Raw genomic sequence first — 16111 nt, 5'->3', positions numbered from 1 at the left:
TTAATGTGAAATATGTGCCGTGGTTCCTATATGTTGGGAAACACTGGTTTAGATTAAAATAGCAAACAACACTTTGGCATAATATTTCTGCACCAGCAAACTGAAAACAATACATGATGTGCACTGTCCTTAAAAGCTGAGTAAACTGGACAAATGGAGGACAAAAACAAACAAAAGACAAAAAGTGTCAGGGAAAGGCGGACTTATGAAAATGACACAACTGGACTGAAAATCAGAGGAAAACTTCTGATGGAGAGATGGATCGAAATCATTTTCAGTATGTACAGGTCATCAGGTGAGCTTTATTAAAACTGATGAATTATGAACATACACACATCTGATCAGCAGCAACATCACAATGATCCCAAACACACTGCCAGTGCAGTAAAAACACACCTGATAGTTCTGTGTTTCTATGTAAAACAGAATTATCCAAAGAAGAGCTGTGAAGCCTGCAGACGCAGAGATGACAAAGTTCAGACTGAAGAATAAAGGTACTTACATCAAAACTGGTTTTGCCTTATATTCTGTATTTTACATTTTTGTTTCTACACTTCAATAAATCACTGCACTGAAATGAAGCGAGTGCAAGAGTTTTCTAAAACTAAGAATGAGCATGAAAGTGTGACCTCATGTTCACGTGTTAAAGGCAGAGTTTGGGTTGCTTGTCGGGCGAGAAGATGCTTCATGCAGTTTTACCTCCTGGTGTTGGCAGCAGTTCTGGTTTAAAGACTGACACGGCGCTCAGCTTGATTTCTCCCGGGACTATTAAGCTGGAATTATTCTCAGCACTCAGCCCGTCAGGAGGGCGGTGCTAGATGTTTGTGGAGGTGAAGCAGAAATAAAGACAACAGAGGAGCCGCTTGTTTCGTTTCCTTTTATTCTCCAATAAATGTCTTTACAAATGTTCTCAGATGATGACGGCATCTGGAAGGCCGAGCTGAAGGCCACACAAAGGACACTTGGAAAACGACAGTCTGTGTTTACAGAGAATAAACGCCGCGCTCTTCGGGGGAACATTCACTCCAAGTAGAAACTCTGCCGACACAATAAATAGTTTCCAGAGCAATAACACAAAAACACTCAGCAGACACACTCTAAGAGGAAATGTTACTGCAGGTATTTAATTTGTAAAACCAAATCGACTGGCCCGTTACTTAGAGCGCTCCCCAAAAACTGCTCAGGAAGTCACTCGTTCAGTCACTCGACAGATTCAAACCGTAAAACTGAAGCACTACGAGTCTAACAGCAGCGGCGGCGATGAACCGGAGGGAATGTAGGCGACGACCTGCTTCGATTGTTACGATTCAAAGAAATGATTCACAGTTTGACGACCAATTCGTTGTGATCAGACGAGGAAACGACGGGGGTGTGTGCATGTGTGTGTGGATAAACCGGCGCGATGAAGAGGTCAGTGATTCCACGTGGGAGGGGGCGGAGTCTGAGGATGACCACTGCTAAAACCACTGCGGAGTCTGCTAAAACCCTGGGGGAGGTGGGGCGGGGTCAGCTCAGGCTTTCTTCTCTTCAAGGATCTTGTGGAGCTCGTCGGCGTCCTCGGAGGTTTTGACCCGAATCAGCAGGGGGACGGGGGTGGTGGGGTTCTTGTCGTCAACGGGCGGATTTGGCACGCACACCACCATCACGTTATTCTTCCCCACCCGAGTGCATGGCATGGATGGCTGCACGATGATGTTCAGCAGGATGTTTCCTGGAGGAGGAGAGAACGTTATACAAGCAGAAGACCCGGCTTTAAAATTAATATTTATATTTGGTGACTTGAAGATTTCTAATTTTGTGTTTTGTGTTTATGTTATGCTAACACAGCTGTTTCACTAGCAATCATGTAGCACATCATTATTTACCAGCTGGTCCAACAAACAAAAGTGAGCCTTATAGTGCGGAAAATACAGTACAAAGAAATATTTTATTAGTGTCCTTCAGCGATTCCTGTTGGTTAATCTGCAGATTATTTCTGAATCTGTGGATTTGATGTTTGATAAAAATGGAGGTTAAAAGCTGTACCAGTTCCAGATCTTCCAGCTGTTTGTGGAAGAAGTTTCACTTGCTCTCAATTTAAAGCTTTATCTTTGATATCGTTGATTAGCTGCAGTAATCCTGATCGAGTCCTTTCATGTCATCAAGGATTTGATCCGTTTTCATTGTTGAAGCAGCAGTGCTTGTATCTGACCAGCAGGTGGAGCAGTCTGATCACAGTTCAGACCTCATGAAGAGGAAGCTGCTGAATGTGGATTATTTTTATGCTTTTAGGTGTTTTGGATGTTTCTGGGCCTAAAACCTGAAGCTCGACATATTAAATGTTTCACTGTTGTAGGTTTGATGCGGCTTATTACAATTATAAGTGAGCAGTTATTGGTTACACCACTTTAAATGGTCTGTGTTATTTCAGATTACACTTTAAAGTCTATTTGTGTCCCCTTTGTTTTTGTTAGGACTAATCTGACACAGTGACCATCCTGACAAACATCACGCACGTTTGATTCTTTAAACCTGATCATCTCTGACATTAATGTGTTTGTTTGATTTAAAGAAAAAAATCTCAAGTTGGATTGAATATTGTGATGACATCAGATGTTTTATATAAAATCAATCTGTCGACGCGATGCTCTCACCCAGGTTGGTATCGGCTCGGATGATCATCTGAGTTTTCCCCTCGGTTGTCTTTTTGAGGTGCAGCGTTCCCACTCCTTTATCTTTGAACTCCGACTCTTTCTTATAGAACATTTTACACCTGGAAGCAGAGCAGACAAGAAATTAATAAATTACAAATCACTTATAATTAAATAAACAGGATTATTTTTAAAAAACAAAGTTCAGAGTCGATGGGACACTTTCGGGGTTTTTAGTGATGAAGATTTAAAGTCTGCTCTCTAAATCTTACTAAGATGGAGGAAGCTTACAGCAGGTTGGAGATTCCTCCATCAGCTGCAGGTCAAGTTCATTTCTCATTGTGTTCTTTTAAAACTTGCTGGAAGTTTGTATTTCATGACTACAATAGGATAACATAATGATCTGTCTGCTCCTCTCTGAGAGGAGGTGAACTCCGTGAGTGCAGGGAAAGGACAAACAGCCAGGGAGATGAGAAGCTGAACCAACAGCTGGAAGCTACAGAGCTACAGTTTCTCACTTTTTTTTAAGCCCTCTCCTTTTCCTCCATCTTTGTCTAAAAATGTGATCCAATCAGCTCCAGCTGGCTTCAAAAGCATTACTAAGCTCCTCCTCCTGATAACCTTCAAGATGCAGTGTGAAGTTAATTTTTATTAAATAATTTGACTGAAATTCATTTATTCTAACTTCACTTGTATTCACCACAGCTCTGAGTTCTGTGCACAACGCTGCTCCTGTTTCCTCCTTTTCAGATTGATTTCTATGTGAAGCTGAAGCTCGACCTGCAGCTTCAGGGTGAAACATTTCAGAAACTTACTTCTTGGAGTAGAAAGCATCGTCCTCTTTCACCTCTTTGACCTCCGGCTTGGGTGGGTCTTCCGACTCCTCGTCACCGTTTTCGTCTACAAAAAAAAATATCAATAAAATTAAATAAAATATAAAAATTATATATATAAATATAAATCACATCATGTTTTTTCCTTTCATGTTGAATCTTTGTCTTTCAAACTGCTGATAAAATGAGCACTGATTAAGTTTTAACTGATTTATTTAAACTATTTAAAATCATTTTCAAATAATTTCCAAACTCATCCCATTTGATCTTCACAGTAAAAAATATGAGACAGAATCTCAGCTTTAAAACTTAGATATAACTTCATGTATTTGAGTGTTTTGCTGACCTGTGGGTTGAGCGTCCTCGGCTTTCGCCCCACTAAAGGACAGCGGAGCGGCTGATCCTGGAGCTCCGAACACTGAGGTCTGACTGGAGGAGGAGGAGGACGAGAAGGAGAAGCTGGGGGGATTCGATTTGTTCCCTAAGGAACCCAGAACTGAGCTGTCCACCTTCTTGCCAAAGTTGAACGTGACTCCAGCAGGGATTGGAGCGGCGGCGGAGCTTTTCTCCCGTGTTGATTCGTCCGTTGTGTTTTTGGTGAAGGAGAACAAGGCAGCAGGAGTGGAGGTCGCTGAGCTGCTGCTGGAGGAAGATGAAGGAGGAGGAAGAACTGCGGCCGTGGCTGGCAGCGTCCCTCCATGCTTCTTCTTCTCTTCGGAGCCTCCTTCAGCTGATCCGCCGCCATACTGGCGCTCAATGCTGGCCAGGTGGCGCTCGTAGTCCCTGAAGATGGGGTTGAGGTCGCACAGCGGGTTGTCGTTCACGTGTTTGGTGATCCAGTCCCGCACTGAGCAGTTGAGCGCCGTGAGCTGCCGGCTGTACTCTTTATTGCTGCTGCTGGAGCTCTGACTCGCACTGGTGGCGGAGCCATTGGTCTGCTTGGTGGCAATATCAGTGGCGGGTTTAGCCGAGGATGGCCCGTTAAACGTCAGACCTTCGAGGAAGGAGAAAGTGTTAGTGATGGCATAGAAAGCTCAGCTTAGGAAGAAGGAAGCAGAATAAGAGAGTTACACGGGGCGATCGTGGCTCAAAGAGTTGGCAGTTCGTCTTGTAACCGGAAGGTTGCCGGTTCGAGCCCCGGCTCGGACGGTCGTGTCCTTGGGCAAGACACTTCACCTGCCGCCTACTGGTGCTGGCCAGAGGGGCCGATGGCGCGATATGGCAGCCTCGCTTCTGTCAGTCTGCAGCTGTGGCTACAACTGTAGCTGCCTCCACCAGTGTGTGAATGAATAGTGGAATTGTAAAGCACTATATAAATCCATCATTATTATTATTATTAAAACAAAGAGTCGGAAAATTTGGTTTTTTAAAATCGATCATAAAGATGAACTGCTGTGAGCATCCTGAACACATTTTACACCCACAAGAGATCAATAAACTCATCATGTCCATGTCTTAGCATTTTTAAAGCTTCTAAAAACTAATGAAGACATTTTAACACAAAAAGAAAGCTCATTTATGGATCACATTCAAAGGACGAACAGGAATCTGAGCTGAAACTATGGAATGGCACATAAAGAGGAAATAGTTTCCGATTAATAACTGATCGAGCTGATCAATGTTTTGCTCACCAGGTGCAGACGAGGACGCTGCAGGCGAGGCGAAACCTCCGAAGGAGGGCGTGCCGCTGTTCCCATTCGTCAGGCCGCCGAGGCCTTTGAAGCCTCCGCCATTCCCAAACCCGGAGAACGGAGTTGGAGTTGGAGCTGGAGCTGAGCTGCTGCTTGCCGCCGCGGTCAAGGAGAAGCCTTTAAAGCCTTTAAATGCTCCACTGCCCTCGTTCTGAAACAGGGAAACACTCAGATTACTTCATGATTATAATCAGACGCAACAGGTAAACAATGGTTTTCTCCTCGTACCTCGGTTCCAGTGTTTCTGCGTTTGGCCTTCTTGATTGCTCGATTCTTAAGCACATCTTCACTCGCCACTGAAAACGTCCCGGCCTGAAGGAGGACAAGAAAGTCAGACTCACATAATTCCAACTTCCTGAAGCCAGACTTACAGTTTCAACATGGCCTCTTACCTCCTCGCCCTCCTCCTCCTGATCCCAGTTCCTGTCCGTGAGCTCCTTATCAGCGATCCTCTTCGCCATCCCACTGGCTCTGTAACAAAACATAAGAATTCAGTTTGTGTTCTCTTTCATTTTTTTTTTCCAGGGTTTAGTGCGTCTTAACCAGCATTTTACAGAATTGAACTGAATAAGAAGTAGAAAAGATTCAGAACACAAAAACAAAACAGGATTATTATTGATAACTATTGATTAACCAGCTGGTGTAAATCAGATAACAGAGCTCAGTTTGTCTATTAGCACAATTACTCAATTTTATGGACAGTTTGTTACAATTACTATTTAATCTAAACTATTTTAGTTGACTTTTCTTGTTAATATCACTACTGTTAACATTTTTCTGCTCATCTTCTAGATCTGGCTCAATGCTCCAGAACAGAAATCTGTGGAAGAATCCACAGATGTCCAAAGTAGGGCTGCCACAAACTATTATTTTGATAGTCGACTAGTCACCGATTATTTTTGCGATTAGTCGACTAATCAGATCATCATCCATTGGACGTAAAACGTACAGCTTATTGCACCAGCAGCATCTGCTCTTATATAACTATCATTAGCTTACAGCTTTAAGTGTTTAAGGTATGTGCTAACTAAAAATAAAGACAAGATGATAGTTTGTTTCGGTGAAGTTTAATAAACTCCTTGCTATCTAAAATATAACAGGACACCGGAGTAGATTCTCCAGCATCTCACACTTCTGATAATCAGTTGTCTGCTTGACGTTTATTCAGCTGTGTAAAAACTATAACTTTAATCTCAGCCAAACAGATTTACTCAGGAACAAATAAAATACTAAAAAAAAAAAAGCCAAACAATAACATTTTTAAGTTATCTAAGTGACTCATATGTTTAACCTGAGTAGCGAAAGACGGCGGTGGGTTTGAAAACGATTTGCCGGGAGTCTGGTGTTCTCACGGCTCTAGTTAGCCTAGCCCCCGGCTAGCTATCGAGCTAGTGGGTAACAGACGTCTCCGAAAACGTCGGAGCGCTTTTGAAAATATGCGGTGTCTTGATAAACTGAGCAGATATTTAAGGTTTCCACAGCTACATTCCCGCCTGAAAATATGTTAAACGTTTATTTTGTGACCCAGAAAGAATAATAAGAGTAATATTAAAACTAACTAGCTGCCGCCATTGTTGGAAACTGAGCTGGGCCGCGCTATGAATTCTGGGACACAGCTTCTTCTTCGGGGTTTAACGGCAGCTGGCATCCTTGTACATGCAGTGCTGCCATCTTCTGTTTCAATCCGTTATTACACTCTTAAATCCTACTACATATTCCTGCGTCTTTTGTGATCTTACAAAGCTTCAAACGACGCGTCGACTATTAAATCAGTCGTCGACGATTTTGATAGTCGACGTAATCGTGACTAGTCGACTAATCGTGGCAGCCCTAGTCCAAAGCTGCCCACAGACTGAACCTTAACTTACTGAACCTGAGCTTTTATCTCACCTACTTTCAGTATTACTTCACCTGAACACACCACTCTGCTTTTTCTCCAATAAAACACCTGATATTCAAGTGAACAGGCAACAGGTAACAACAGGTGTAAATCTGAGCTTTGGATGGCTATTCTGAACATTTAAAGGTTTCACCTCAAAATGTGAAACAATAAATTGAGCATTTTGCTAAAAGAAAGTAGTGCGTCAAATGATAAAAAGCTCCAAATTCTTTACAGCTTTTCGCCAAAAACCCGGCTTCATTTGGTGTTTAGTTATTAACGGAGGCCGATAATCACCGATTAATCGACTATAAACAGCTGTGGTGGAGCTGCTGTTCGAATATTCTGGATGGTGTAAAGGTTGAAACATACCTGTGAATTCCTAGTGCGGTCCAAGGAAAGCTGATGTTTAACTAAATCAAATGCACAGGGTTAAGCACTCCTGTCAGGCAGCCTTTATCCGGGTTAACCATCAACTAGCCTGATTCGGTTAGCGCTTCTTTCCGGGTATAATCAATCACCTGTGTACCTGAGCCGAGAGATTTTCTAACAAACGTTTTACTCAGATTTCCGATTACTGAAAAACTGGCTCCTGATAAAGTGGCCTACCATTACCGGAGCACACACCGAGGCCACCTGGCCTGTCCACTCCGGTGTCTAACATCATGTTCTGGCTGTTAGCCGCGGAACTAAACAAGCAAGCTAACCGGGCCGCTCACAAGCAGCTAATGTTAGCCAGCAGGCTAATGGCACGAGCTCCTCTCGTTTCCGGCGTTTAATGATTTTTTGTTAACAGGTAAATGTGACGCACCTTGTCTGTAACGTAAAGTCCGGTCTCTGCCTCCGCGCGGCTCTGACAGCTCCAGGTAACGTCTGGCTGAACACCTTAACAGGTAACACCGCTCTGTGTTTTTGAACAAACCTCCTTACGCCGCCATTTTACAGAGCGGGTTTGCGCGGCCCATTTTTCACGCATGCGCACCACAAAGCGGCCTTTAGTCTGGGAATTGTAGTCCATATGTTTTTTAAAACGATAATAAAAGGTTAAAAAACGCAAAGGTAAATGCATACTACGCACATAAATTATATTAAATATTAAATATGTCACCGGTGATTATTTAACTTTATATGCAGGGTGAAGGGTCTTGCTTAATGGTCACAAGCCCTAGTGACTTTCAATCTGTGGTCCAGTGGCCAAGCTCTGCACCACCACTGCTCCGAAGGGGCAGCTCTGCACAGGTAAAACATGCAGGGTTAGTTCAAAATAGCTCCCCTCCGACAGCCAAACCCATCTGTTCTCTGATTCGATTGTTACATTTGTGCTTGACATGACATTGACCAATCAGATGAAAGGAAGAAAAATAGGGTCAGAATTCGTACTTGCAACTTGCAGAGATTCACACGTTTTTTTTGGCTAAGTCCACACACAAATCTTTTTTACGCACACACAAATTCTTTTCACAAATACAAATCCTGATTTACAAGTACAAAATATTTATGACCACATTTTGAGCCCATACACATGCTCAGCATCATATCCAGAGGTTGTCTTCTGAAAATGGATGTACGAGTGCTGCCAGCATTATTACAGAGGTTGGAGGCATGGAGAGTCAGCCTGTCAGTGCTCAGACCAAATGCCGCACACTGCATCACATGGCTGTCGTCCCAGAAGGAAGCCCACAAACAGTTTGCTGAAGACAAGCAGACTACGGACATGGATTACCTGTGGTCTGATGAGACCAAGATAAACTTACTTGGTTCAGATGGTGTCAAGGGTGTGTGGTGGAAACCAGTACAAAGAGAGTGTGTCTTGTCTACTGTCAAGCATGGTGGTGTGATGTCATTGTTTGGGGCTGCATGAGTGCTGCTGGCACTGAGGAGCTACAGTTAATTGAGGGAACCATGAATGTCAACATGTACGGTGACATACTGAAGCAGAGCATGATCCCCTCCCTTCAGAAACTGGGCCACGGGACAGTATTCCAACATGATGATAACCCCAAACACAGCTCCAAAAAGACCAGTGCCTTGCTAAATAAACTGAGGGTAAAGGTACTTGACTGGCCAAGCATGTCTCCAGACTTAAACCCTATTGAGCATCTGTGGGGCATGTTCAAATGGAAGGTGGAAGAGCGCAAGGTCTCTAACATCCACCAGCTCCATGATGTCATCATGGAGGAGTGGAAGAGGACTCCAGTGGCAGCCTCTGAAGATGTAGTGAACTCCAGTGGTTGCCACACAAAATATTGACACTTTGGCCACAGTTTGGACATTTTCACTTAGGGGTGTACTCACTTTTGTTGGCAGCAGTTTTGATATTTATGGCTGTATGTTGAGTTGTTTTGAGGTGACAGCAAATTTACACTGTTATACAAGCTGTACACTGACTACTTTACATTGTATCAAAGTGTCATATCTTCAATGTTGTCCCATGAAAAGATAGAATAACATATTTACAAAAATGTGAGGGGTGTACTCCTTTTTGTGAGATACTGTATATGCCAGCTGCTGACTCCATATGTTCCTTCAGTGTTGCTCCTGGCAGTCTCAAAAACCTGGCTGAAAAACAAGGACAATTAAGCTTTTTCAGTTATCACCCCCAATTTAACCTCCATGCTGCCTTTAAAAAATAAAATAAATAATAACAATTGAAATATTGTTGTTTCATTGATTTGTTACTGATAGTTTTGTGAGCTAAATCTCAGTTCACTGTAGGTTTCTTAAACATTAGAAACGCCTGTCAGTGTTTCTGATGTTTGATTCAGTGTTTGTTATAATCAGGCTTCAGCAACAGCAGCAGCTGTAACATTCATTTAAATTTGAATGAATAAAAAAGCAAACAAAACAATGTGCCGTGTAAGTTTTTTTTCTTCATGTTTTTCATGTTTATGTGGAAGTTGCAGAGAACTGACAGCCTGCTGTGCAGTGAATCCACCTGCTGGACAAAAGTCAAACTGCAGTGAAAACATTAGAGGACTGTTCAAAGGGTCATTTTGTAGATCTTACAGCAACACTTTATGCCAGGAAGGACATTTAGGGTAAAAACTCTCCCCAGTCATGGATGTTGGTCTGTTAAAAAGAGGGTAGACAAAAGAAGCTCAGATCAGCTGATTATTTCATGCAGGCAGAGGTCAGTCATGCTCTGTGGTTGCAGAAAACTGAAGACCTGGTTTGAGATGTTGAGGCACAACTGTAACCCGTGGAGAGCTGTTTGTTCAGCCACTGGAGTGCATCGGTCACACAGCGACATCTCTGCACATGTTATTCGACTCTAACTGAACAAAGTGATCAAATATCAGAGTTAATGTAAAACAAATCGTCTCCATCAGTCTCACAGCTCTCTCCTCCTTGTTTCAGTCTTTACTGTTGGACAGCTGCTGATTCTGCTCTCTGACTTTGATGGCGTCTCTCTGCTTCACCGATCCTCTGAAGTTTGAATTATTTTCATGGAGTAAAAGTCACAGTTATAGATATCTAACCACTCAGATATGCCTCATTACAAACTACACGAGCATGACCCTGAAATCTGCATCACAGCTGACCTGAGTGATGTGCAGCAGGACACAAACAGTATTTACTGTCACATCTGTTAAAGTCACAGTAACTGTGTCAATCATCATTAATCCATCCTCCATCTTTCTGTCTGAAATATGTCACAAAACTCGACTTTTAGAGTTGTTGTTTCAGCCTTAAAGATAATCTCTGTGACTCTTTCCAGTCACAAACTTATTTTTATGATTCTTCTGATGGTACAAAAATACAGAAAGACATTCATTTTGTTTTCTTCCTGCTGCTCTGTGACTGTAAGACTAAGTCTGAACTCACAGAGTATTTTCAGCAGAGCAGCTTAAGTGAGAAGAAAACTGAAAGTATTATTAGAACGTAGTCGTACAACCGGCATTCACAGGAGGTTGTATGACTACATTCCATAACTGGTAAACTGCACCTTAAAATCCATGTCTGTCCACTTATAACATTTATGGCGAAAACTGTTACTTCATCAGTGAGTGAACCTTTGCGTTGGATTTATATCATGGTGTCTAAAGCTGAAAGTATACAGTGCTTTCTCATTGAGGATTTTCTCATTAATAGTTATTGGCGACTGTCAAGCCTTTGAGTCGCCGAGCAGCTGAATAGGGGGATAATGTTGACGCGTTACTCAAAGTTCCAATTTAAAAACTCCTTTATTTGTTATCCAAATCCTTAAAATCCATAGAAAAAACAGTGATCAAAACATTCCAGGCTTGAGCGGTCAGCAAAAGTCAACTTCCACCATCACCCACTCTTTCAGGAAATTCCCTCGGGCCGTGAACAGGAGATATAGCAATCACTACTACTATTATCAACACCACGTGACCCAAAGCTACGCCTATCCTCGACAATAGTGGTTCATATTTACTGTGTATGACTCTTAACTCATTCACTGCAATTGATGGCTATAGACGTCAATGGCAGTGAATGAGTTAATACTGTAGCTCCTGTGAAAAAGAGAGCCTTACGTACGTGGCTTATATAACTCTCTAACGTGCAGCTTAGAGCAGATAACCCGTAAGCTCGAGAGGAAATGTTGTTTCACCACTGAAAACAGGAAGTTTTTAAAGAAGACTAGAAAGAGAGAGCATATTTCTCCTATACTCGCTTCTCTTCATTGGCTCCATGTTAAATCCGGAATTTAAAATGCTCCTTTTTTTTTAAATTTTACCTCCTGTTTTTGTTTCGTTTCTTTTGGCTCTTTATGATCGTCTGGGGTCGATTAGTCCTCCTTCCTTTATTACCTTCACTTTTCCCTGACCAAAACAGAGAACATCACATTACAGCAGTCTGTAATTTGTTTCTGTGTTTGTTTCTAATGCACCAGTTAATAATAATCCTTCTTTATCTGATACTGGGCCTCGGATCACCTCCATTCTCTTTGATTGGGCAGGTTCTGGAAGCCTGCTGAGGAGCACCCAATGTTTATGAGCTGGATGTGCTGAAGCAGAGGAAACCTGTGAGGAGTCAACATCAGCCAAGCTGTGTGCTCAATGATTCATCTTAGACGTGCATTCTGGGTAAATTTTGAAGGCTCACATTGTTGAATTAATGGCTGCTCAGAACAGTACAGAGAATATTAAAGGTCTTCTTTAAGCTGCGCTTAAATTCTAGGACCATCTTCTTTCGGGGTCAGCTGGTTGTGGAAGGTCAGTGATTTTTCTGTGGAACGACTCACATATGACAGAAAATAAGGAGAAGCAGGAAATGTCCACTGAGCGTTAAACATGTTTATAAAACAATCCTGTGATTTGACTTCAGACTAACTTTCAGCCTCAGAGATGGAAGACGAGCGTGGCTCCATCTGCATGAGGTAAATGAGCTCTGCTGTCGTGATTTCAGCATCGTACTTGCAGCTTCTTGCTTCAGCTAAACACTGATTTATGCTTCAGCTTCGTCTCAGCAGTGCTGTGAAAAAGGCGGAGAGAAAACCTCATGGCTGCGTGCAGAGACACGAGGGATCGGGGGTAAAACGGTAGAGTTGGGCAGCAGATGGCTCATCTCCAAGCTTCCAGCATCCCGCCCGGCCTGCCAAATAGGAACAGGTGCTGGAGAAAGAAGGAAGTGAGCTGTGGGCCTGGTGGGCAGCGGGAGACCCCTGACCAGCTGGCGAGGAGAAAATGGAAAAAGCTGGCAGCAGAAAAAAGAGAAAACCTGTTTAATGCGGAAGGCGCCAGCATGCAGGCCCACAGAGGTTCTTTAAGCCTTTTAAATAAAACACACAGAGCTGACACTTCACACCGACCGAGAGCAGATTTTAAATCCTGCTTCTATTTACCAACATCTCATCGGCTCACTCTTTACGAATGAAAAAACAACTAATGATCCAGACTGACAGGATCTTCATAAAAATCATTTTTAAAAACATTTGGAGAAAGTCAGCTGCAGCAAGAAGACTGTTCAGAATAAGAATAAGAAGCAGTTTCAGTTTTCATGTGTCTGTATAATAACTGAGTGCAGGCTGGAAACAGTCAGTGCGACATTCAGCACCTGTATGTTTAAATAATAATGAGCTTGGGAGTCTCACAGTCCAGTTTAAGGTCAAAGTGCAGTGGACGTATGCCACTATGTAAAACAGGTCTGATGTTCCTGCTGTAGTCTGTTCTGTTTTAATGTGTCTCTACTAAACAACAAGATAAAACATGATTTATCTATAATTGTACGTTGAAATCAGGCTCATTTTCTCGCAGAGGTCAATACGATCAGATCGAACAGATTTTACAACCTGAGACGTCGCCCTCTGCTGGACATTAGAAAGAATGCAGGTTAAAGAAACATGTTTAGACTGCGTCCATCTTTTATATAAATTCACTGCATGTGAGGCATCGACTCAGCTAAAATTACTTTGGGCTGCGACTGTAATTAAAAACAAGAAACATATGACGTCATAGTCATGTGACAGAGAGCAGCAGGTGTTTGCAAGGGTAAAAGGAAATGTAAATATCACATCCAGTATTTTATTTTCAAGATCATTTCCCACGGCTGTGACGTTTCAGGCATTTTGTGCAAATTAAAGAAAAGAAAAAGAGCAGAACTGAACCTCTGAAACATTTATTATAAACACCATAAAAGTCTAAAACTACAGAAACATGAATGAATTCTGCTTCTCTCCGTTTCATGTCAGTAAAATGTGTGACTGCTGAGCGGGTCTGCACACTTGGCTGCTGTAACACGAGCTGCTGCCTCCTGCTGTGCGCGGTGGGTCACTGCGAGTCGGGCCGGGCCCTCCCCCCTCAGCGGGGTCTGGTTTTTGGGGATTCATTCAGTCAAGCGGCGAATCAAAGGCGTCGCCTCCTCCCAGAAAGCTGATGCGCTGCTGATCAGCAGAGATGCGGAACATCAGAGAGCTCGGGAGGGCTGAAATAAATAACCAACAAAAGTCCAGCAACAACGTGGATTTAACATCATTCACTCATTTGCTCATGTGTTCATTACACTCAGTTATTGTCATGCAGTCACACCACCGTAAAGTCATTTGTTAAATTTATTGTATATAGTTAATATATATAGTTATATATAGTTAATATCACTACATATCCTATATTTCTTCACTAGCTCATTTATTCCACAGATGTAATCACACATGCTTTCATTTCCTTTATGTTCGTTAATTTCACAGGTTATTCATATTTATTTTTCATTTGTTGTTTTTTCTGCTGATAAAGAGTTCCTGATAAATCCATCCTTTTGCTGACTTAAGTATTTCAGTGATTCATTCACACTTTCATGTGTTCACTGAGTTGTTCTGAGTAATCGGTATATTTAGTGTCTCATGTGCCCTTATGTTTACTTCTTTATGAGGAGAATATCAGAACTGAAATGCGTGGAGCTAAAATTGAGTGTTTTCTGAATGGACTCTGGTGCAGCTGTCAGGTTGACGCTTTGACTCCGTTTCTTTAATAATCTCATCGCAGCAGACCTGCCCTCACATTCCCGCCTCTAATTAATTTCATTTGATTAAATCGTTAAGATCTCACAGTCATTTTGTTCAGTGCTCACAGTTTTTCATGCGTCTACGCTCTAATCGCCAGTTCAGCACACAGATCTACGTGTCAATTAGGCTTTTGCAAATGGAGCTCTAATTAGGTTGAATTAATTGCCCTGCAATGTGGACAGCAATTAGTACAGTGACAAATTAAAGGGAAGCAGCATGTTTCTTAATGATCCCGATGCTGTCTGACTTGTGTATGGAGCTCAACATCCAACCAAATTATCGCTTGGCTTCCAGACCTTGAAAAGAACAAAATCATTGGCCGCCCTGCATATCATTGTCTATACCCAGAGAATGCCATACCCTGTATTTACAGACTTCCTAAGATCCACAAAGAAGGGGTCCCACTCAGACCCACTGTTAGCAGCATAAACTCAGCCAATTTTTCAACATTTCTAAACACCTTGCTGGCATCCTAACAGCCCTGGTGGGGAAGACCCCACATCACATCAAAAAATGGAAAAAAATGGAAGAATGGAAACCTAAACATTGAAGTTTACCAGAAGCCCACAAAAGGACCAGTACATCCTCTTTGACTCCCAACAGAACTCTACAACACCGGGCAGAAAAATGTTCCCTCTAAGCCTGAAGGGAAAAAGAGGGAACACACACATGTAAAGGAAGCACTTAAAACATGTGGTTATCCTAATTGGGCTTTTGTCAAATCAGCAAAGATGCACAGAAAAAAAGTCAGACACCATCTAGGGAGGATCAGAAAGACAAATGCAACAACAATGTTATCTCCTATGTAGGCGGTGTTTCAGAAAAATTCAGGAGAGTCTTCTTCAAGCATGACATCCCAGTGTACTTCAGACCCAGCAACACACTCAGACAAAAACTGATTCGTCCCAAAGACAAAACTCCTAAACACAAACTTAGCAATGTCGTTAATGCTGTACAGTGCAGCGAGGAATGCCCAGACCTCTACATTGGAGAGACCAAACAGCCACTTCACAAGCGCATGGCACAACACAGAAGAGCCACCTCCACAGGACAAGACTCAGCAGTCCATCTGCATCTTAAGGATGAAGGACACTCTTTCGAGGATGCCTATGTTCACATTTTGGACAGAGAAGACAGATGGTTTGAAAGAGGAGTGAAAGAAGCCATCTATGTCCACTGTGAGCGACCATCTTTGAACAGAGGCGGTGGCTTACGACCCCTTCCCAGTCGTCTCAACGCCCACTCACATCCTGGGCCGTTTGACCTCAGTAAATCAAATGATAGGGTGGGGCTAGGTTTCACAGTGGGTTCACCCAAAGCCTTGGCTGATTGTGACCCACACCCGTTTTCACACCTTGGCTCATGTGATTAGGTAGAGGATCAATAGGAGGTTCACGACCTCCTTGGGGGACACTCCCATAGGGCTTAAATCTGGGACTCTCCACCATTTGACCTTAGAACTGAAGAAGCTTCTCGGATGAGAGGTGAAACGTCTTCAAGGAACTTAAAGAAGTCCAGACGCTTTTCTTTCCAAGCTCCTTAGACTATGATAACCTGGATGACTGAGAACCTTCACAGACATATCAAAAAGGAAAATAGATTTAATTTTCTCA

General features: G+C 42.6%; 2 protein-coding genes across 3 annotated transcripts; one reads left to right on the top strand and one right to left on the bottom strand.

Moving 5' to 3' along the window:
• Positions 1–863: 863 nt before the first annotated feature.
• On the bottom strand, positions 864–8005 carry nup50 (nucleoporin 50). 2 transcript variants are annotated; one of them, XM_086268087.1, is made up of 8 exons: positions 7845–8005; positions 5547–5625; positions 5383–5466; positions 5095–5305; positions 3810–4457; positions 3446–3530; positions 2634–2752; positions 864–1711 (listed from the first exon to the last, which is right to left on the bottom strand). In XM_086268087.1, exons 2-8 carry the CDS (start codon positions 5613–5615, stop codon positions 1512–1514), a joined length of 1416 nt encoding a protein of 471 aa, XP_086124213.1. In that variant the 5' UTR covers positions 5616–5625; positions 7845–8005; the 3' UTR covers positions 864–1511. The 2 variants fall into 2 exon arrangements, with proteins under 2 accessions (XP_086124213.1, XP_086124214.1); XM_086268088.1 differs by lacking the exon at positions 7845–8005 and adding an exon at positions 7406–7787.
• Positions 8006–14414: 6409 nt separating this feature from the next.
• On the top strand, positions 14415–15870 carry LOC147309950 (uncharacterized). Its single transcript, XM_086269836.1, has 2 exons — positions 14415–14437; positions 15225–15870. The coding sequence occupies exons 1-2, from the start codon at positions 14415–14417 to the stop codon at positions 15868–15870; spliced, it is 669 nt and encodes a 222-aa protein (XP_086125962.1).
• Positions 15871–16111: the final 241 nt, after the last annotated feature.

This window comes from Aulonocara sp. 'chitande type north' Nkhata Bay, linkage group LG17 (genome assembly GCF_057382095.1).
Source record: "Aulonocara sp. 'chitande type north' Nkhata Bay isolate Kocher_YH1m ecotype deep benthic linkage group LG17, A_spYH_male_GT1.1, whole genome shotgun sequence".
NCBI lineage: Eukaryota > Metazoa > Chordata > Actinopteri > Cichliformes > Cichlidae > Aulonocara > Aulonocara sp. 'chitande type north' Nkhata Bay.
This window is presented reverse-complemented; position numbering and strand designations above follow the sequence as displayed.